The sequence below is a fragment of the Anolis sagrei genome, chromosome 5 (genome assembly GCF_037176765.1).
Source record: "Anolis sagrei isolate rAnoSag1 chromosome 5, rAnoSag1.mat, whole genome shotgun sequence".
Taxonomy (NCBI): Eukaryota; Metazoa; Chordata; class Lepidosauria; order Squamata; family Dactyloidae; genus Anolis; species Anolis sagrei.
Genome location: NC_090025.1, coordinates 166,013,310 through 166,036,258, shown reverse-complemented (window position 1 = coordinate 166,036,258; position 22,949 = coordinate 166,013,310). Strand labels below are relative to the sequence as shown.

At 38.5% G+C, this 22,949-nt stretch overlaps 1 protein-coding gene across 1 annotated transcript in view; it reads right to left on the bottom strand.

Annotated features, from left to right (window-relative positions):
• Positions 1–18,136, bottom strand: part of IL2RB (interleukin 2 receptor subunit beta) — a 28,300-nt gene extending 10,164 nt beyond the window's left edge. The window contains exons 1-6 of the mRNA XM_060779714.2: positions 17,748–18,136; positions 14,016–14,084; positions 11,575–11,689; positions 8,082–8,151; positions 6,396–6,501; positions 733–878 (exon numbers count right to left, since the gene is read on the bottom strand). Of these exons, the coding sequence (XP_060635697.2) occupies positions 733–878; positions 6,396–6,501; positions 8,082–8,151; positions 11,575–11,689; positions 14,016–14,084; positions 17,748–17,760 (519 nt within the window). The 5' untranslated portion in view covers positions 17,761–18,136. The remainder of the gene's footprint in view (positions 1–732; positions 879–6,395; positions 6,502–8,081; positions 8,152–11,574; positions 11,690–14,015; positions 14,085–17,747) is intronic.
• Between the last annotated feature and the right edge of the window lie 4,813 nt (positions 18,137–22,949).

Genomic DNA, 22,949 nt, shown 5'->3' with positions numbered 1-22,949 from the left:
TGGATTTTTAATGTTTTTGAGCGGGATTATCAAGCTCATGGTGGGTAACAATTGTAAAGGACTGGACATCAGACCACTAGAAATTGCACAACCAATCTGACTGTCCTTGGATGAATTTATTCTCCTATATTCATAGGGTACATCTAGACTGTGTAAGTAATGATGTTGGACAACACTTTTAACCACTGTAGCTTAAAGCTAGCAAATCATGCAAGTTGTAGACTTACCAGCACTTATTGGCAGAGAAGACCTTATAAAACTACAACTGCCATGATTTCATAGCAATGAGCCATGGCAGTTCAAGTCAAATTGCATTGAGTCTACATTGTAGGTGCACCCATAGAGTTGGAACTGATCATGAGAAACGTCCAATGCAAAACCCCGCCATGAAGTAATATACTAAAGAAATTGCCATTCAGCCTCTGAGAAGGAGAGTTCAGCAGCTGAATGCTCGTGCAATTGACAAGTTCTCCTTAATTGTTGAATTTCTTTTCTCCTGCTCAAGAGGCAATGGGTGATCTTTACTGTGTTTTAATTTCAATTCTTTTGGAAATCTTTATGTGTCAAGGACAACAAAATGAGATGATGATAATTTTATTTCTTACTCACCTCTCCTCATGGCTCAAAGTGGGTTAGAACACCTCTAAAAACACATAGTCATTAAAAACATTCTACAACATTAAATAATAAACAATATTTGCCAAACATCAAGATGAGTTTCAGCACACCTACCTCACCAGAATTGTAAATTTTGTACTTGACTTCATATTTTAGTTTGTTTGTTAAGTAATGAGAGAGAATGTTGGGCTTCCAAGTTAAAATACAAGAATGCTTGCTGATGTTTTCCACCTGGACATTCAAAGGAGGGTCGAGTTGAACTATATATTGGAAGACAACAAGCAAGAAAGAGAACCATTAACAACAAGGGAAAATCCAAGTATAACTGGTTTGAACCTATGGAAAAAATGCAAATTCAATAGCGGCGCAATATCATTGTCAGTACTATTCTCACAAGAATAAAAGAATGTGCATGCATTTGAGTACTTCGGATTTCCTAATAATCATAAATCATAGAGTTGGAAGAGGCCACATGGGCACCTGCCATGCAGGAAATGCACAATCAAGGACTGCTGAACTCCATCCTGATGAAAAAAGAAGTCTCTGAAATTCCTGAGTCTTCTTCCAAATGTATTTTAGAGATCCACACAATATTTTCTTCATCTTAAAGTATTTCCTGCAAACTCCCTGTGTTAACAAGGACTTGTCATTCCTACTTCCCAGGTCAGGTTAATTAATTCAGTATTTTCTGAACCAAAATTTATCTCCGATCTCTTGTCTGTATTATTCAGAATTAGTAAAGATGGCTGTTATCATTAAACACAGTTATTGCTTCCAGGACATTGATTCAACACAGAGCAAATGAGGGAACGAAGAATGTTTGTACAAGATCCTCCAAATGTTTAGTGCATGTAAATTTGCTACAACACTTCCGCACTTTGGCTATAATTCTCGAATAACAATAAAGAAGGCTTGGCAGAAATTTCTGAAATATTACATGAGTTTAGATGTGACATATGATCAGTGGAGTAGGTATAGAAAAATTCAAGACTGTGGCTAGGGAAACCCAGGATATTTCAAGAAAGACTTTGAATGCAGATAAAACTAAAAGCATTAGAAACTCTAAATACAGTATGCGAATGGGTACATGTAGATTCTCCTACCGGCATCTCACAAAATGTGTTCTAGTTCAGGGGTTCTCAACCTATGAGTGCTCAGGTGTTTTGGTCTAAAACTCACAGTAATCCCAGCCAGTTTACCAGCTGTTAGGATTTCTGGGAGTTGAAGGCCAAAACATCTGGGGACCTATAGGTTGGGAACCATTGTTTTAGTTCCTCCAGGTCACTCTATAGTAAGCCTTTACTGCAAATTACTGTGGAGTTGCCCTGGGGGATGTAGCAAATTTATGCAGGGCATACTTCTCTAGGAATGTTTGATCCTTCAGAGCAACTCTATGACAACTTCTCTGGAAGTAGTTCATTTTATTTTAGAGTTTCCTGTTTCCATAGTAAATTAAGGAAAGCATCACCTACAGACACGTCCAGAGAATATGTCTGCTTCTGGTTGAGGTCAACAACAGATGGGATGCCTTATAGTACATGCATCAAACAAAAGGCCTGCAGACCGAATTCAGTCTGCCATGCCATTTTATGTGGCCCTCTAGATGGTGGACTACAAGTCCTGTATTCTTCATCATCAGACATAATTACTACAGCTGATGGGAGTTGTGGTACAGTAAAATCTTGAAGACTGCATGTATCATCATTGCAGGTAGGATGTTCAAACAACATAAGATGACAAGGTGAGCAATGTGATTGTGCTCACTTCGCATCTTGTTCCCTGCTTATGGAGAAGTAGATGCTCCATTATCCTCAGCTGATTTGGTTGTGGGTTTCTGAGATATGTAGTTCTTAAATAAATAACTTTCCCAAAGTTCAAAGACAATTGCTTTCTGTTTTTTGTTGTTGTTGTTACTCTGAGTACTTTTCTAAGTTGAACCTGTCCTCATCCTACTGTTGTCTGTATTATGTGATTTGATGACCATCCCAGTATATTTTTCTACTTGACCTAAGAATAAAATATCGTGATATCTAAGAAGATGATACCAACGTGCCTGAATTTTAAGATCTCTGGGAGGAATGTTTGATGAGGAGGACACAGGAGAAAGACTTTTCTTTGGCCATTTCAAGGTTGTGAAATTCCCTTTCACAAGAGGTGTACTTGACTCCTCCTCTGCTATCTTTCTACTAGTGAGCAAAGACTATTTTATTAAAACTGGTCCTTGGTTCTTCATTCATGTGTGAGAAAAATCTTTTTAATGCAATGATATTGTGCTTCTATCTTTTTAAAATGTAGCGCACTCTTGCCTTGTTTAATTATTTTTTAACTTCTATCATAAGATGGCGGAGGTTTATATACAATATATTGTAATTTGTTGTGAAGTGCATGTGCTCTTCAAGCAATTTCTGACCAATCATAGGATTTTCTTGGCAAGAGTTATTCAGAAGAGGCTTGCCATTGCCTTTCTCTGATGCTGAGAGAGTGTGGCTTGTCAAGGTCACCCAATGGGTTTTATGGCCAAGCAAGAATTTGAACACTGGTCTCCAGCACCATTTCTCAACACTCAAACCACTACAGCACATTGGCTCTCATATATCTGTTTATATATTTACCTATCTACCTGTCCATCCTGCCATTCCATATACTAATGCCATTTGGACAAGGAGTTGAATCTTTCTTCCACACTAGCAATTACACAGTGCCCTCTACTGCCCTTAAAAGCAACAGGCTGTCTTAAGAGGTGCAAAAGAAAATGTTGCAGTCACCTCTCTGCACTTGCCATTGGAAACAAGGTCTTCATTTGGATTAGTGGTAAAATCAGTACTGCATACACTGATCTGCATGGAGTAGTGAGTGAATTTCGTTGTTTCATAGCAAACTGTTGGACTAGTGCAGGCATGGGCAAACTTCGGCCCTCCAGGTGTTTTGGACTCTAACTCCCATAATTATTAACAACCAGTAGACTGTTAGGAATTGTGGGAGTTGAAGTCCAAAACACCTGGAGGGCCAAAGTTTGCCCATGTCTGTACTAGTGGCTTTGATCACTTCAGTTACCTACCAAATTTCAGTCCTGCAATCAGGAAAGGCAAAGATAGTATCTGCAACTTAAATCTGGATGTGCCAAGTAATAAAATGATCTCGAGTGAAAGAAATGACAATCTATGTATATAATAAAAGTCAGTGTTTGTATGCGGAGGGAGGACGGTGTATATGGCAGCTTTCTGACTGGCTCCCACTTTCACAGGCCACTGTGACCAGCATGGGTGACGGACCTGGATCAAACTTGGCACACATAACCCCCATGACTCCCTTTATGTTCTGGTGAGGTTTGGGGCAGGATGGACAAAGGTTGATGGGATTTGTAGTATTTTCAAACCCTTCGGTTCCCTCAGACCTCTTTGGCTCCCAACAAAGACTGATAAAGAGCAAACTTGGCACACATTACTCCCATGACCCCCTTTATGTCCTGGTGAGGTTTGGGGGAGGATGGACAATGGATGATGGGATTTGTAGTACTTTCCCACCCTTAGGTTCCCACAGACTACTGCAGCCCCCAACAAAGACCAATAAAGGCCAAATTTGGCACACAGTGCCCTCATGACCCACTCTACATCCTGGTATGGTTTGGAGGAGGATGGATCACGGAGGATGGGACTTGAAGTAACTTCACTCACTTCCTGAGACCGCTGTGACCCTCATCCAATGACTGATCAAGACCAGACTTGGCACACAGAGCCCCCATCACCCACTCTACATCCTGGTGCTGTTTGGTGGTGGATGAACCATGGATGATGGGACTCACAGTACCTTCACTAACTTCCTGAGAGCACTGCGAGCTACATAAATGACTGATAAAGACCAACCTTGGCACACAATGCCTTTCTCAAATTATCCGAGCAACGCCGGATCCCCAAGCTAGTTTTAAATAAAAGGGAGCAGGAAGCATAATTTATTGTATGCTCAGGCACATATTTACACAAAAGAAAGAATCTTTCTTATTGTCTTTAGAGGCCACACAACATAGGTTTGTATGTGCATATCTGATGGCCCCATTGGGTAGGTCTCATATTGAGAAAATTCATTGTTCTGCTCAAAGATGCAATTAATGTTTTTTTTTTTTTTAAATCATCTGGACATTTTAATTTCTTTACATAGATTTTAGCTGGCTGATGAGTCATTGTTTTCTCCTCGGTTTGACAGATTTCTGTCTTATTGTGTTTTATTGTAGTGGGTAAGTTATCTTAAATTATGTTTTTCTACTCTGTCATGGAATTTTCTTTTGTGTGTGAAGGCCAGCTGGTCTAGAAGATTTTAAATAGATATAAAGCCAATCATTCAAACATGAGTTGCTTGATTTGACATTTTAATTTGTTTATAGCTGCTAATTATTTTGTTAGTCTAGGGATCAAACTAGATAATTTGATCAGCTCCAAATTTAGACAAGCAGCTCTCCAAAATGACAAAATACCTTTAATTATTCTAGCACAGTGTGGAAAATGTGTGATCTGTGGTTTACGTGTGGCCATTGAACATGTTTTAGTGGACCTTGTGTGCTCCGATGAACCCTGGAAAACCTCCAGTGTCCTCCCCGCAACCTAAGCCCACTGCAACAAATCCCTGGAGTTTTTAAAATCAGGGTGTTTTCTGGGTCAAAAATCACAAAAAAAGGGGTCAACACTCTTGTGTCCCCTCAGGGTGTGGTGATTTCTTTGTGTAGTCTCAAGACCTCACACATGGCCTCCTTGCATGAGGTATAAACCATGTCCAGCTGATCCTCCACATGTCTGGGTTTAACTTTGCAGACTTGATTATTGGCAGATTTGGTTAATATGGTCTCTCTGGGGATTTCTAGATCCTCTATTGTAATTCTATATCAATGCCTGGTAGGACTTGACCATAGGAGGACCTACACTGGAGGATCTAGGGATTCATAGGTGTTTTCCAAGTTAAAAATGTTTTTTTTCCAGGATTTATCCACTGGGGCAAGGGGTGGTCCTCTGCTCTTAATCCCAGTCAATGTGGATGACTGACCATAGTTATGAGTCTCAGTCCTTGTAGAAACCATTGTTTCTACTTCAAAATTAATAACTATTTAGCTGCACAAAAACCAACAAATAGATGCTCAGTTGTCAAGAATAAGGGCCCTTCTACACTGTCATTTAATCCAGAATATCAAGGCAGATAATTCACATTATTTGCTTTGAACTGGATTACATGAGTCTATACCTCCAGATAATTTAGTTCTAGATTTTATACAACTGTGTAGAAGGGACCTAGGGGTCCTTCCACACTGCCATATAACCCAGAATATCAAGGCAGAAAATCCCACAATGTCAGCTTTGAACTGGTTATCTGAGTTCACACAGTCATATAATCCAGTCCAAAGCAGATAATATGGGATTTGATTTAGCTGTGTGGAAGGGGCCTAGGTTTCAATAATCTGCTAAATTAACACAGGACATGATCTTGAAAAAGTTACTTTTTGACCTAGAAGCCCAGAATTTTCCAGCTAGCAGGGCTACTAGAAATGCTGGCAGAAGGATTCTGATGCTCCTTCTACACTGCTGTATAATCCCGATTATCAAAGTAGATAATCCACATTTTCTGCTTTGCACTGGATTATCTGAGTCTACACTGCCATATAATCCAGTTCAAAGCAGATAATCTGGATTTTATATGGCAGTGTAGATGGGACCTGAGTGTGGTGGTTCAAAAAGTAGTATTTTTAGGATGTGATCATGGCCTCAAGAACTGAAATCCAGAAACTTTCTACTCACTGTTCATAAAGGGTTGCATTGTCAGATTCTCAACATTCTTCCATTTCTTTCCATTAAGGCAGGATACATCCAAGACAATATAATCTGCAGGGGTCAAGTTGAAACCCTGAAGAGAAGAATCATATTATTAATTAAAAGCATGGATGAATTATAGTTTCATGAATGCTGCTAAAAAGAATAATCAGAAAAAAATAGCATATGAGGGCTCTTCCACAGCCATGTAACCCAGAACATCAAGGCAGAAAATCTCCTTTGAACTTGTAGATGAGTCCACACTGCCTTATATTCCAGTTCAAAGCAGATAATGTGGGATTTTATTCAGCTATGTGGAAGGGGCCCAAGTTAGAACATGACAGCTGGTGTTTCATAAACGTCTGATAGTTATAGCACAAATTATTCTCTCCCTGAAATTGAAATCAGTGGCTTACTCCATATTTTGGACTTTTGCACATGAGACAGGCAAACTGTTATTTCACTTGATAATCACTCACTTGGTAAGAAATCAAAGGGAGACATTATCCTAAATATTAATCTTTCCATTGCAGCCTAAGAACTTTCTCACACGAACCCACTATTCTGCAACAGTTAAGTTCTAACCTCACTTTCCTGCACTTCTACATTTCATTACTTTTTAAATATTTAATGCAATTGTGCAATTTTACCATTAACGCCTCTCCCCTTGGGCAAAGAGATATCCATATCTATCTGTACACATAATAAAAGTGAAAATGTGTGTATGTGGCAGAGGTGTCCATTTACACAGACAGCCTCCCACCTCCGCAAACAGGCTATAGTTCCAAGTGGCCAACTGTTCACACAAGTCTGGTTTGGGGGTGATTGTCCTTGGCTCTGGGAGTTGTAGTTCACCATTATCCAAAGAGCACTGAACCCAGCCGACTTATGGATTTGGACCAAACCTGGCACACAGACCAAACAGGGCCAACTTTGAATACTGGTGGGGTTTGGGGTGATTGGTCCACGATTTTGGGAATTACACCCACATCCTTATGCATTTTCTAATAGGAGCATTCATAAAAAACAACAGCTTTTTTTCTAAGAAATAGAGCTACAAATTAACAAACTGATATTACATAACACTCCAAAACAAACAATGCATTTTTCAAATAACCAAGGTCAACATAACATACTGGAGGGATTTGAGGAGGAATGACCCACCCGCCTGGGAGTTGTAGTTCAAAGATAATACCAAATTTCACAAAACAAACAATGCCTTTCTCAAGTAACCCCGGCAGGTCTCACCAAAATACAAACAAACAGTATCAAATACACATTAAACAGATAAATTAACAAAAACGGGAACCAAATTCAACAAAACAAAAAGAAATTAAAAGACTCAGAAAGACCAATGTAGATGAGAATTAACATTGCATCCCTCTGATCTTTCATAATATTCTGCAGAATTTAGAACTGTCAGGAAGAGAAAAATGATTCTCTAAATTGAAATATATTTTGTTCACTTTTGAATCTTTTTCCTAGAATACAGTACGTCTTATTTATTTATTATTGATTTATTTATGACATTTATATGAAATAAATAAATATAAATAAAATAAATAAAAATGTGACACAAAATGTGATTTTGCCCTAACAAAATATATACAATAAGTTCTGAAATGAACAAGACTATTGTCATCATGGACCCATATTTTTAATTAGATTACTCACTTTGAGGATTAGACGATTGCTCTTTGTCCCTGCCCCATGCAGTTGCAATGTTTCTTTTTTAGTTGAGTCTCTTTAAGAGAGAAAAAACACCATAATGATAATAATAATAATTTTCAAGGTTTCCTGAAAGTCACATTTCTCGTTAGCCATAAAAAACTCATGCAATAAAAATTTACAGAGCTAGGTTTGTTACTGATGGTGTGCTTAGGAGAGAGCCACAACCAAACTTAGATCCCTAATAGGTTAATTTGAATGCTATATGAGTTTGTAAGCTTGCATTGTATACATGCTTGCTTTACATTTTAAGATGAATGTTATGCATAGCAATATTGCCCTAAAGAGTTCTAGCAAAATGCAGTCAAATTAACCTTGCTGTTTTATAGTGGTGTAAACCATTTTCGTTTTGAAACTTGATTCTAGGAGTGTAATTCTTTCCTGAAGAATGCAATGAGTAATTTTAGCATTTCTTTTCTTCCTGTGAAATGTAAGAGTATTTGAAAACTGAATTTTGACAGCTAGTCTCAGTATTAGATTTCTGCACAAAATTTGCAGACTTTTTTGCATGGAAAAAAGTGATTTTTCTGTACATAAAATAATATTTTCTTGTAGAAATGCTGCTTTCTGTGCAAAACAATGACTTGTAAATTTTGCACAGAATAAGACTCAAATTACAAAGATTCTCATCAGTCCAGAATTCCTCCTGTTAGAAATTCTCAGCAAATAATAAGTGTATTTTCCCTCCAAATATTTTTTGAAAATATTTTTACCATCCCATTCTATACTGATTCCTCCAAGGGGCTGTCTTGAACAGGGAAACTTCATGACAGATGGGAAATTTACTGGGCCAGATAAGGAACTAGCCCACATTTGCATGCACACCATTTGATTTTCTCAAAATCTATAGATTTTATACCTGCAAGTTCAGGTAATGCTTGTAATATAAAGAAATAAAAAGAGAACTTGCATAGATCAATGTTGATGTAACAGCACAGATATTATCTTCACTTATCTTTAGACAGTACATTTTAATGGAGTAAGGTCCTGAATTTTACCTGTCACTAATTCATGCCCTTTTAGCACATGCATGCTTAAAATCTCTTATGACTGCATCAGTATTGTCAAATGATAACTTGTGTGTACAAATGGATCACACACCTATTGCGATAAACAGTAATTTGATATTGCCTGTGATGCTTTCAGCAGACTAATATTGGGGTGCATATTATTCTCTGCCCCTATCCAGACCTTCAAAAGTTTGGGCTGTTGCTCTCTCCATCCAATGAATAGAGAGAAAGCAGGATGGGCATTACGATGGATCAACTATATTGAGTAGAATCATGTTTGAGGTGATATGAACATCTGATTTGTGATTTTGTAGCCATGATGGCTCATTCATGCCTAGCTAGCCACAGCATGCTGTCATCAGGGGTATCCACTCTGCACAATTAAAGCAACCTCATAGTACTTCAACTAGCATGCTTCCACAGCAGCTGAAGCACAGTAAAATCCTCTGATGTGTAGCTTTAGGAAGCACTTAAAATTGCTAACTAGAAAACTCTAGTCCATTCCCCTGAACTATAGAAGGACACCAGAACTCAAATCTAAGGCTGCAATTCAGAAAAAAAAACTGATATCCCTCTAATATCCAACACTGAACATCAGATTAGTTCACTGCCCTGGAATTGTACTGTTCTAATCTGACTGGCCCTTCCAGCCTTAACTTATCCTCTGTCTCTCATACATTACCATTGCACGTTGCCATTTTCCTTGTTCCTTAGCTTGGAAATATTCATTATGCTTGGCTACTGGTTGTTGTATGATAAATTATGTTTTTAAGTATGTTTTTATGATGTGTATATATGTATTTTATTGTGCTTAATTTGAACTCTGTCTACTTGGTCTTGGTCCCCATTTAAGCCGCTTCGAGTCTTTTCGAGGAGATGGTGGCGGAATACAAAAATAAAGTTATTATTTGAAACACAACAAGATTAGTACACAGCAAACAAGATCACTATGCTGGCTGTTGTATTAGATCACATGTCAGACACTTTCCAAGTGTCTAGGACTGTGTGATGTATCGGTGAATAATGTGTGCAGTGCACATCCGAGTAGAGTGGCCTTTTGCAACTGGCCGATGGCAATTTTGTCAGCACTGATTGTGTTTAAGTGCAGGCCAAGGTCTTTAGGCACTGCACCCAGTGCAGTGCCTCATATCATGTCATGTCAGCTTTTCCAGTTGTTTCTCTTCAATCCTGCTGTCACCTGGGATTGCAACATCGACAATCCATACTTGTTTTTTTTTTTTTACACAATCGTGAGGTCAGGAGTATTGTGCTCCAAAACTCTGTCAGTCTGAATTTGGAAGTCCCAGAGTAGTTTGACATGTTCAATTTTTTGCAACTTTTTCAGGCTTGTGATCCCACCAGTTCTTTGTCACAGGCAGATGGTATTTGTGGCACAAGTTCCAATGAATCATCTGAGCAATAGTATTATGCCTCTGCTTATAATCTGTCTGTGCGATCTTCCTGCAGCAGCTGAGGATGTGATCTATTGTTTCATCTGCTTCATTGGAGAGTCCACATTTGTGATCTGTTGTCAACTTTTCAATTCTGGCTTTGATGGCATTTGTTCTAATGGCTTGTTCTTGGACTGCCAGAATCAGCCCCTCAGCACCTTTTTCAAAATTCCATTTGTGAGCCACATCCACTTTGTCTATTTTCTCTCAGTTTTGCCTTGGAACTGTCCATGGAGAGCTTTTGTTTGTCAGTTTTCTCTTCTGCTCTGTGTTGTTTTTTATGGTATTCCCTGTTTGTCTTTTGCACTTGAAGCAGTTTACTATTTATTTATTTACAGCATTTATATACCACTTTTTCCACCCTTGGGGGGACTACTATTGACTCCTCAATGTTGATTCTTGACTGCCTTTCACATAATCTGCCAGTTCATGTTGTTGTTGTTGTTGCTGTTGTTATTATTATTATTATTATTATTATTATTATTATTAGGAATTATTTATTATACAACTGTCCAAAGGCAGAGCTTTGTTTGTGTTTGCTTATGTTTGCATTACAGTTCCCAGAACACCCAGTTAATATAACAACTGACCATACCATTCAGAATGATTTTGGGAGTTTAGTTGACAAAAGTAACCACCTCAAACCCTGCCCAATGCTAGACAAATTCTTCTTTAGGATGAAAGAACACATACATTTAGGTTCATGATGTCACTAAAGGATGTAACTAAATGTTGACAATGAATGATAACAACATGAGGCAATTTCCTAATCTGCTCTTTCCAGGCTGAACAGGGTGGAATGACTTGGGATACCACAAACTATCAGAGGCAACCATTCCATAAATCTTCTTGACAGTGAAAGTTCTGCTGGAGAAAAGAGCATGCTCTCTGAATCTTTGATAGATGGTTAATGTAACTCTCAAGGCAAAACAGCCCATCTTCTTTGCCATTCTAAATGCATTTTACAAATTTACTCACCTATAGTTGACAAAAGCGGTGATATTGCATGGCGCATCTGTGACATTTTTCAGAGGAGTCCAATTGCATGCCAGATCCTCCACTGAGTTGTATAAGCAAAGTAGACTTGAGGAGCCTGTTGAAGGAGAGGCAAAGCAAATCTACCATAAAATGTTTTGAGAGCAACATAAAAATGCTTGGGCAAGTAGTTATTCCGAGCGAGCAATGTAAGGCTTTTATACAAGAGAAACCAGAATTCGCTGTAGTGGATGAGGCTGGCCCACAAATTATATGACAGTCAGAGCTTGGTAAAGTTACTTTTTCATATTTTCTCCAAATGCATTAAAAACTGCAGAAATCCAGAGTCCATAATGGGTTTCTAATCTTTTAGAAAAATGACTCCAGTGATTTTCCTATAGTCATATAAGATAATTGGTACATTTCTGCTAAATCCATTGCCTCCCTAGGCAATACCAAATCGCATGTTTGTGCATACAACAATCTTACTGCCATGATCAAAGTAACTTTTTGTAAAACTAATCCCAGAATTCCTTAGATGCATACACTGACCACACTGGTTGAAGGAATGTGGCAACTGTCATCCAAATTGACTGCACCTGTAAAGAATACACATGTTTATGTAACATATATTTTGGAGGTTGATCTGAATACATCTGTATTGTGCGACTCAGCTCTGTGATCATTAGAGCTCACCAAAGTAATGTTTTTTAGCAGGACAACTCCTGGGACTATCCAGTCAAGATGGGGTCCTGGTAAGTCAAAGCAGGGCCTCTTCACACTCCAGAATTAAAGTGAGTTTTTAATTGCCATGGTTCCCTCCTGTAGTATCCTAGGCTTTATAGTTTGGTGAGGTGCTAAAGCACTTTTGCAGGGAATTCTAAATGTCCCTCACTAAACTAAAATTCTGTGATTCCATAGGATGGAACCCTGGCATGTTAAGAACATTATCATTTAGGAGAGTGAATGTGGTCAGATGTCAGATGTAACTTGTTGACCAATAATGGCATTATATATAATGTGTTACTTAAATGAGTGGCAAGTAACTTCTCCAAGATCTGTCTCACAGAGTTTGGTTTACAATAAAAACTGCTAGGCTTTTTAACCTAGCAGTTTAATGAAATTCATGCAGCATGGGAAAGCATCTACATCAATTGCAGGGAAGCAAACCAAAAACCCAACACCACTGATGGTTTCCCATGTTCATAAATATAGCTGTGGTTAGAATAGAATAATGGTGTGAACCAAAAACCCATTCCAAGAGAACCACATCAGGGACATGAGGCAAATGTGGAACAAACTGAACAGTTGCCTTTTATGATGCTTCTCAAGGATTTGGTTCTCAATGAGGAGAAACAGCCAGAAGACTGGAATCAGACCCAGAGCCTGCATGTTGCCCACATTATATAATGACTGAGTGCGCAGTAGTTTTCAAGCAACTGTTGTTCATATCAGCTGCTAAGTTTCCTGCTACAGTACATTGCACAATGGAGGGCACTGGGCATATGCCAGTTAGCAGGACAGTCAACCTCATAGAGTTGACATCATTAAACCCATATTAAAGTCCACACTTAATCCTGCTGCCAATCCTTTGAGTCTCTTGGTCTCTATACTCTACATACTATTAAGGTTCTGAGACCCCCCAGCCTTGGCCCTGAGATTGTTTGGCCACTCTACTCTGGGCGAAGAGGATGAAGTTCAGAATGAGGGTGCTGCCTTAAAAAGTATATATTTTCATATATTTTCTTCATTTGTTATACTCGATGTGCAGCTATGATTGATGCTTTAGGTCTTATGGTTAATGACATTACTTGACCCTTCTCCCTGTGATATCACCTCATGCTTTAGTCCTGAAATTGCTGAGCTAGGAACCTTCTGTCCTGGCAACTCTGATCTCTACTGTTCTCTGAGAACACACACACACACACATATATATAATGATCTTAGGAATGATGAGAAAGATCTCAAGGTATTCTCAATGTGTAGTTTTTCTCAAATTTCATCTAAGTTTAGTTCAAATGTAAGTGAATGAGTTGCAGCAATAGAGGTAAATCCAGTGAAAACCAGGGGTATTGCCAATGCTTTTTGAGCAATGTTGTTGCTGCTTTTGTGTCCCCGATACTCTCATGTATCTATACATTGCACTGGAAGACTGGTAGTGGTTCTCCTGATTAGGAACTCTTCATAGCTTTCTGAGTAAGTTTGGGTTCTCCTGTACAAGAATTGCTAAACAGATTCTCATGTATCTATACACTACATTGGAAGACTGGTAGTGGTTCTCCTGATGAGGGACTTGTCATAGCTTTCTGAGTAAGCCTGGGTACCCCTGTATAAGAATTGCAAAACAGTAATTTTAATTCTCATTTAATTCGCACTCAACTGAGTTCCTCTTCCCACATCCATAATGTCTGTATAGGGGTGGGGATGCTCATGGGGGAACTTACCCTGGTCAATTACTGAGGCCAGCAAAAATGACAGAAGGTAGAGCATTCTTGAAGCACTGGTCTTGATGACTACAGTGTGACATATCAAGAAGGAAAAAAAAAGAAGGAATCAAAATAGAGTTCCAATGAAAAGCAAATGTATTTTCTGTGGGGAGCATCTTTAGATAATGCAGAATAAAGCAGCCATTTCAGTTGATTATGTAAAGACTGCAGCAGCCCATCTGGATACCCGCCAAGGACTTCAAAGCAATCTCTTGAGTTGCCATTCTGGTAGTGATTATGTGTGTGGCACTAGCTTATACATCACCAAAAGAGGGACCTAGGAAATTAGTTTCCTGTAAAAATTGCAAAGACTAAGTAGCAGGTAGAGATGCACTCTGTGGAACAAACACTGAAACCAGCTCAGAGACTACCTTATTTTTGGACACCTTAGAACTGGGCCCAGACTGTTCTTTGGCTTGTCTCTGTGCCTAACTTGGTTTTTGTAGTGACCACCAGTCTTGGCTTCTTGTCTCTAGACTGCTAATTCACCAATTCACTTTCTCAGTGAATTGGTAAATGTGTTTTCTGCGCATTCTGATATCCAGGTGCTCATCAAGGAAGGGAAAATTCAGGACACTTTGGAGAATTCTTTATTTTAGAACTAGGGATTAAAGCACTGTTCAAATGAAAGATGCCTCCAAAGGGAGGATTGGCCTCTTTATAAAGAATGACATAACATTGATGGTACTTGCTTCTTTCTGAGAAAACATGCTTGACTGTCTCACTCTATCACCTTCTCCCAAAGCATCAGAGACAGTACCAGTGAGAAAGAAAAGCAGAAAAACAATCAGCCCAGGGTACTAAAGACCTAAAACCAGTTATGCCATTATGGTTACACAAGTGTTTTAGAATTTTTCATGATTTATTTATGTAAGGAAGTTTCAAATTCCTTTCTGTCCAATACTTTTTGTACAGAAAGGCTGAGAAGTACAGTGAGCAGGCATTTCTAGCATCCAGCACATTGGGTTGGGTGGCAGAAACCCATCATGGCAACTGGGAGAATGTCAGCTCCACTTTACTGTCCACATTGCTGCAGAAGAACATTACCATTCCTCCCACCAATGTCATAAATTGCTCTGCTGGAATATAATTCTGAGTGGACACCAGGAAGGTACAAGTACAGTAAAACAGTGAGTGGATATTGTGGAGGCTAAGCTATGTGGGCCAAGATGACAATCCTGCAGGCCCTAGGTTAGCTGGCATTTTCAAGTAATGTACAAATACACGGGACTAATATCTGTGACTTCATTTATCCATGACCAACAAAATTTGCCCTCTCTATAGTCTTGGGCCAGAAGTCCTTCATATGAATAAGGCTCACTATTATTCAATTTTGTGTATCCATGCAAAATCTGGTGATGTATTCCTGGCAGATATAGAGGTCATACTTTATTACAGATAATATACTCCTGTTCCCAGTCCTGAAGGAAAATCATTCAATTAGACAGTTTGGTTAGATGTAGCATGAGACAAAACTTCACCTATGACCCAGCTACCAGACACTTTATATGAATGACTCTAAAAAATCGTGGATGATTTTCTTCTGCCATGAACAGCTCAAGAGGTGGTCCTTAACAGACTATGTGCACATATTTTATCTAATTTCCTGGGTACATTTCTTAGTAACTAACTATATACTCATCAGCAGTTCTGATGACATTTACACTTTCAGTAGAGCATTTCACAGTTAAAGCAGTCTCGGAATGAATGCGTCAGTGTAGCACTGAGAAATACTTATGCAGCAGAGCATCACTCAGACACGAAATACCTTATTTGGCTCTGCTTCTTGAGGACCATCAGGGATAAGAACTTATAGGATCTTTGATACAGCCTTGTGTCAGGGTAATTGGGTCTCTAGGATTAGCAGAAAAGCAGATAGGTGTCATTGTATCATATGGATTTTGGGACACAGGTATCAATCTCACAGACACAGACTGATTTTATCGTGTAGCAGTTTATTTCTTCAAATGTGCCATCATACCCTCAAACCATTGCAGTCTGGCAGGGACAGTCCTCATTAATCCTCTGTCCCATTTTTCAGGTGTTTTAAATGTTCCAGTTTATCTCTCCTCCTTCCACTTTCCATCTTTGTTCTTTGCTTACTCCTGTTGGTTTTCTGAAGGTGCATCTAAGCTGTAGAATTAATGCAATTTGATACCACTTCAACTGCCACGGCTTAATGCTATGGAATACTGGAATATATAGTCTGGTGAGGTGCCAGTACTCTTTGGCAGAGAAAACTAGAACTTGGAAGAACAGCTATGAAGGAACGAGATAGAATCCTCACTTGTAAAGACAGATACCAAAGCTAGAATCTTCTGTACCTTCATGTTTTTTTGTTTCTATGACTTTGAAAGCTGAACATTCATGAAGGTTGATAGAAAAAAAAATAAACCACTGTATATACTCGAGCATAAGCCTAGTTTTTCAGCCCCTTTTTTGGGCTGAAAAAAATCCCCTCGGCTTATACTTGAGTCAAGGTTATTTATTATTTTACTCTGCTATTAGTATTATTTTATTACATTTATTATTTTACTCTATTATTACCTTTATTGCATTTATTGTTTTACTCTATTATTATTACGTTTACATTATTTTACTGTATTACTATATTTATTGCATTTATTATTTTACTCTATTATTGTTATTATTACATTTATTACTTTATTATTATTATTATTATTAAATTTCCATTATTTACTCTATTATTATTTTTATTACATGTTACTATATTTATTATTTTATTCTATCATTATAGGTAATAGGTAAGCACATTTACATTGAAGGAGGTTAGAATAATGGTTGAATCAGAGTTGGGCAGTCTTATCTTAAATTACAGTTTTGTGTAAACACTCAAAAACATTTAACCTCCTTACGATTACCAGTAGCAGCTACATTTCTTACCCTCGGCTTATACTCGAGTCAATACGTTTTTCCAGTTTTTTGTGGTAAAATTAGGTCTCGGCTTATATTCAGATTGGCTTATACTCGAGTATATACTGTAATTTGAAATGTGGTTCTGGATACCATGTATCAAATGAATGGGATCATAGCAAATCAACTAAATTCTTCATAGAATGCCAAAATGACCAAGTTAAAGATATCATACTTCAGGCTTACCATGAGACAACATGACTCATCTGAAAAGTGGTAGAGTGGGAAACAGTAAGAGAAAAAACTTCACCATAGGTGGATGGATCCAATCAAGGCAGTCCTAACTATGCAGGACTTGAGCAAAATAACAGGATGATTTGGAAGTCTTATATTTTAAGCATTGCCATAAATCAAATCTGACTGTACAACACATGGTTAGGTGTAAGATTAATTTCAATTATTATGATAAAAAAAACCTCAGGAAGTACTATGAAGTGCTACACCATATTCCCTATGCAAAATATTTCCAGACTATGTCTGGAATCTGACCTGACTCACTGTGTTCTAATAATTGTGTGTAGTATTTCGCAGTCTTGATTACAGCTTTAACAAAATTATGGGTTTTGTGGTTAACAGAACATGGTCTGGATAAGAGCTTTGATGGTTAGAAGATCAAAACCAGGACATCTATCATACTGAGCTGGAATAAATACACAAAGTTCTTTGACCACCCACTCGGACTGAATATTCATTTCAAAACATTTTCTCTTGAGCCAGCCTTACATGGAAAACAACTTAAATGGATTCAAATGTTACCTGATTGCATCATGATCTTCTTCGTCTTCTAGTGTTGCAAGTCATGCCAGTGTTGCTCCGTTGACACTGGCCATTTGGGCAACGTCGTGAGTAGGTTACTGAGTTCAAATCCTGCCTGTGGCTGCAGAAAGCTAGGCTTTGTATAATAGGCAGTTGACAACATTGGAGTTTTGAGTCAAAAGTGAGTGCCTAAACTCTCATGTTCTTCATAGTACTTACCTTAACACAGGAAGTGGCAGCTCATTTGTCTCAGAATGAGATGAGCTGCCGCTAAGTATCATTAGGGCTCAGAAGGCCAACAGCAAAAAAAGCCCCAGACCACACTGCATCTCACTTCCTGATCTGCAAAGGTGATGGGATTGGAGAGTAAAGTGTCAAAGTTACAGAACTTAGAAGAACTGCTTGAGACTGAAACTCAGTCCGAGAGTATGTCTGAAGCTCAGATGAAGGCAAGCCTCTTCAAATAGCCTTCTGCTGAAAGTGCTAGAAAGAATCTCAAGTTATGCCTTTAAATATGATCATCAAACTGTGTCAAGGTGCACAAACTCCTTTAGTTTAATATCTTGGCAAGGTGATTTGAACAGTGGGCTCCTAAACATCCTTAACCAGAGATGTCAGCACTTCTTCAGGTGTGAATTAAAACAAGACATGTGTGCATGTGCGTACGTATGGCTCAGTGAGTCATCTTTGGTGTTTGGGGCTATCCCTACATCATATCAAAAGCCTCAGTAATGAGGTTTTGAAGTGACTAACTCCATTTGTTTTTCAGTTCATTTGCAGTACTGGGGGACAGAATACCCCTTGTTTACACAGCTATATTTTTCATAATTGTAACATAACATATAAACCTTGCTGGATGAGACCAAGGGTGTGTTTCAGGGATGCAAGATGTGTGGCCCTCCAAATGTTCGCATTTTAATTCTTACCAACCCTATGCTGGTCAAACGCAATGGGACATGCAGTCCATAAAACATTTGGAGGGTTATAGCTTGTGGTTCCTGTACCATCTAATCTAGCATTCTTTTTCTATCATGGCCAACCAGATATGTATTTGCTGGTGGAAATGGGCAGATGGCTGAGAGATAACCAGTTATGTTCCTATAGCTGGATGCACTATGATGATATTATCAAAAGCTTTGAAGAATGACAAGAGAACTAAGTTTAGCTTGGAGAAGAGAAGACTAGAAAATTTCATTTTTGGTTGTGTTAGGAGTGATTTGAGAAACTGCAAGTCACTCCTGGTGTGAGAGAATTGGCCATCTGCAAGGACGTTGCCCAAGGGATGCCTGGATGTTTTGATGTTTTTTACCATCCTTGTGGGAGATTTCTCTCATGTCCCTGCATGAGGAGCTGGAGCTGATATAGGGAGCTCATCCGCGCTCTCCCCGCATTCGAACCTGTGACGTTCTTCAGTCCTGCCGGCACAGTTAACCCACTGTGCCACCGGGAGCTCAACTGCAAGATAACATGATAACATGTTAACTCTCTTCAAATACCTGAAGTTAGGTCGGTTAGATGATGGAGTAAGCTTGTTTTCTGCTACTTCGGAGGCATATAATGAAAACCAAAGAATTCAAATTACAATTACAGAGATTCCACCTAATACATTAGAAATAACTTCTTTAACTTTTTGGAAAGTGTTATCCAGCCTCTGAAAGGTTGGATAATACATCCCAAAAGGTTGGACCATTAAATATTAAAAGCTTTTTCATACTTAATGGTTCATTCTTTTGGAAAGTGTTGTCTAAAAACCTGGAGTTTTCTGTTAAATGTCCTTGAAGAAGGCTTTTCATTATATAGGCTGAAACATATTGTATTTCTTAATGGGATAAACAGTTGACCATCTATTACCACATGGAACTTGTCTCCTTTTTGTTTCGTGAGAATAAATACCCTCCCCTGCATTGTACCTCACCAGGGAGAGTGCAGATGAGCTCCCTCTGTCAGCGCCAGCTCCCCATATGGGGACATGAGGGAAGCCTCCTACAAGGATGGTAAAACATCAAAACATTCGGGTATCCCTGGGCAACGTCCTTGCAGACAGCCAATTCTCTCACACCAGAAGCAACTTGCAGTTTTCCAAGTCACTCCTGACACACACACACACACACAAAACTATTGTGTTCCCTTTATTTTTATTTTTATTATTTTATGTTACTCCCAGCATGCTGGCACAGAAGCAAAAGGGAACAATCTTACCAAGGTAGGTGATGGGAGTGTTGTGGAACTGGGAGCTCTTGATGGGTTTTATTCATCAATAGCTAGGGAAGGGAGAATCACAGGGGTCGATGAGGCAGAATGACAGTGAGATGCACACAGCATCATGCTATAGGGGCCAAAAGTGATGGTTCAAAGGCCTGCCTTGCATGATAAAGCATTCTGGCTCTCAGAATCCCCCATCAAAGATGGTCAGCGATTCTAGAACCAGAGGTAAAAAAGTAAGCTGGACAATAAATCCAGGCTCATTATATAAAGGGAGAAACTGTTCCTGTGTCACTTGTTTTATATGATGTGACCTCATTAAATCAAGAGGTCTTAAGACTGAGTAAAGGAAGGGACATGGTAGTAAAACAGAAGGTGATATTGGTGTCTCAGACTTAGAGCTAGGAAAATAGGCAATGACAGTCCTGACAGGAAAAGGAAAATCTGCCAAGATTGCATTTCCTTACATGCAAATTAACAACAACAATGACAACATTCCTCATGTATTTTCAGACCTGATTATTAAGATATTTTTACCACTTTTCTGTAGTTAAAAATGTATCCAAGCAAAATGCTCACCCACCTTCACTGGCCAAATTAAATAGGTACATCCATTCCCAGTAGATACACCAAGCAATATATGCCCACATGGCTTACTACTGTTAAAGTTCAGATCCCTGTTGGGAAAAGGCAATCAATCCTAAATCCAATACTACCATAGTTGTACACAGTAGGCCTGGGTAACAACGGAAAAATTTGTTTCTAAAATCGATTCGTTTTTTGGGGGTTTTTGCGTTTCGTTATTTAAAATAATTACAAAATTTTCCTTTTAAAAAGTTCGATATTTACGAAATTTTGTAAATGTGAAAAAAATTACAAAACATTAACGAATCGATTTCCGAAACAATAACGAATCGATTCGTTAATGGCGGACGCGACCGCGAAATATGCTAAAAAACCTCCAAAAACTTCTGAAGCTTCCCTCTCCCTCTATTGTTGACTGTTGGTGTGATATTATAATTTTTTTTCACTAATTAAACAAAAAACAACCATAAAACTTGCCCCAGACATGCGGAAATAATAACGAAACGACCTCAAAACAATAACGAAATGAATACAATAACGAAATACGAAGCATTTACAAAACTATTTAAAAATTCGTTTTTTAAAAAAATTGCTCCAGAATGGTTCGTTATCATTTTGTAATTGAAAAAATTAACGAATTATTAACGAATTACGAATTAACGAAACGAAACCACCCAGCCCTAGTACACAGGGATTCAATGCTAATTTTATGAGGCTAAGAGTCAGCCTTGGAGTTTCATGTAACAATTCTAGAACAATTTTTTAAAAGAAAAATCAGGAGATTAAAAAAATCTGAATTGAAATACATCCACAAATTTCAATCCAGTAGTGGATTAGTAGTGGTTTGAACAGAAACAATGGCACATTTTGTATATTGAAATATATTAAAACACAAAAGGAGTTTCCTCTTGCCTGCTTTAGGACATTATTATACTGATTATGTATCCATACCTATGGCTCCCTGGTGGCACAGCGGGTTAAACCACTGAGCTGTTAAACTTGCTGACCAAAAGGTGGGCTGTTTGAATCTGGGGAGCAGGATGAGCTCAAAGGGGGATAAACATTTATATGTATTACTCCCATAACAACAGAGGACAAATAAACAGGCATAGGTTACTTACAGGAACTCAGAAGCCGTGCTCTGCAGCAGTTTGATTCTCTAGCAAGCACAAAGGTCATCAGGTAGAAACTAGTTTATAAAGTAACCCAGTTAAAGGGGCTCCAACCACTGTTAGCTCCAGCTGGCTCTTCAGCTTAGAAATGGAGATGGGCACCACCCCCCAGAGTCGGACTCGACTAAATTTAATGTCAAGGGAAACCTTTACCTTTACCTCTATCTATCTATACCTATACCATATGAAGACTTGCCCTTTTGTACTTGCTTACAAAAGGTTGGATAATCGAGACTCTACTGTAAAACAATGCTTCCCTGTTAACCACATTATCCAAAGTCAAAGTTATAAAAATGTTTCAAAGATCTTTAGCCTTTTTGTGTGTGCCAAAGAGTGCCCAAGCAAACTCCAAATCTCAGGATTCCACAGCTTTTAGCCATGGCAGTTAAAGAGATGTCAAACTGCATTAATTCAACAAAGTAAATGCACCCCATGAAAGCTTGCGCTATAGAAACATTGTATTGTCGAAGGCTTTTATGGCCGGAATCACTGGGCTGTTGTAGGTTTTTTCGGGCTATATGGCCATGTTCTAGAGGCATTCTCTCCTGAAGTTTCGCCTATATCTATGGTAAGCATCCTCAGACCTCACAACCTCTGAGGATGCTTGCCATAGATGCAGGTGAAACATCAGGAGAGAATGCCTCTAGAACATGGCCATATAGCCCAAAGAAACCTACAACAACTTATAGAAACATTCTTTAGTTTTAAAGATGCCAGTGGATTTAAATACAGAATTTTAAGACTTCAGTATTTTCAAGGCTTAAGATTTAATGACTTGGTGAATGAATGAGTTAGTTTTAGATTTCCCCGCATCAGAACTTTAAAAACCTCAAATCTCAACTATAGTAGGAAGAATCTTGTAACTAATTGAAGCAATTTTTAATTCATTCCTGATTCCTGTGAATATCTTTTTTATTTTTATGGCCACATCAAATGAAACTAAATGTGTCAACTATACTTAAAATACTCTGTCTCATTGGATGACTGAGAAACTGGAGACGAGGTTTTCCCCAAGAAAATGATCAACAAAACCAAAACAATAGTAAAGCTGTCCAAACAAATTCTTTTAAAATGTTCAACTTATATACACTGCTTTTCCATAGCAAATGGAAGAATGGGATAAGCATAAAATGTGGCTGGAGGACCTTCTACACAAGTCCTATATCCCAGGATCTGATCCCAGGTTTTCTGCTTCATATATCCTGGGATCAGATTCTGTGATATAGGGCATGTCTGGAAGGAC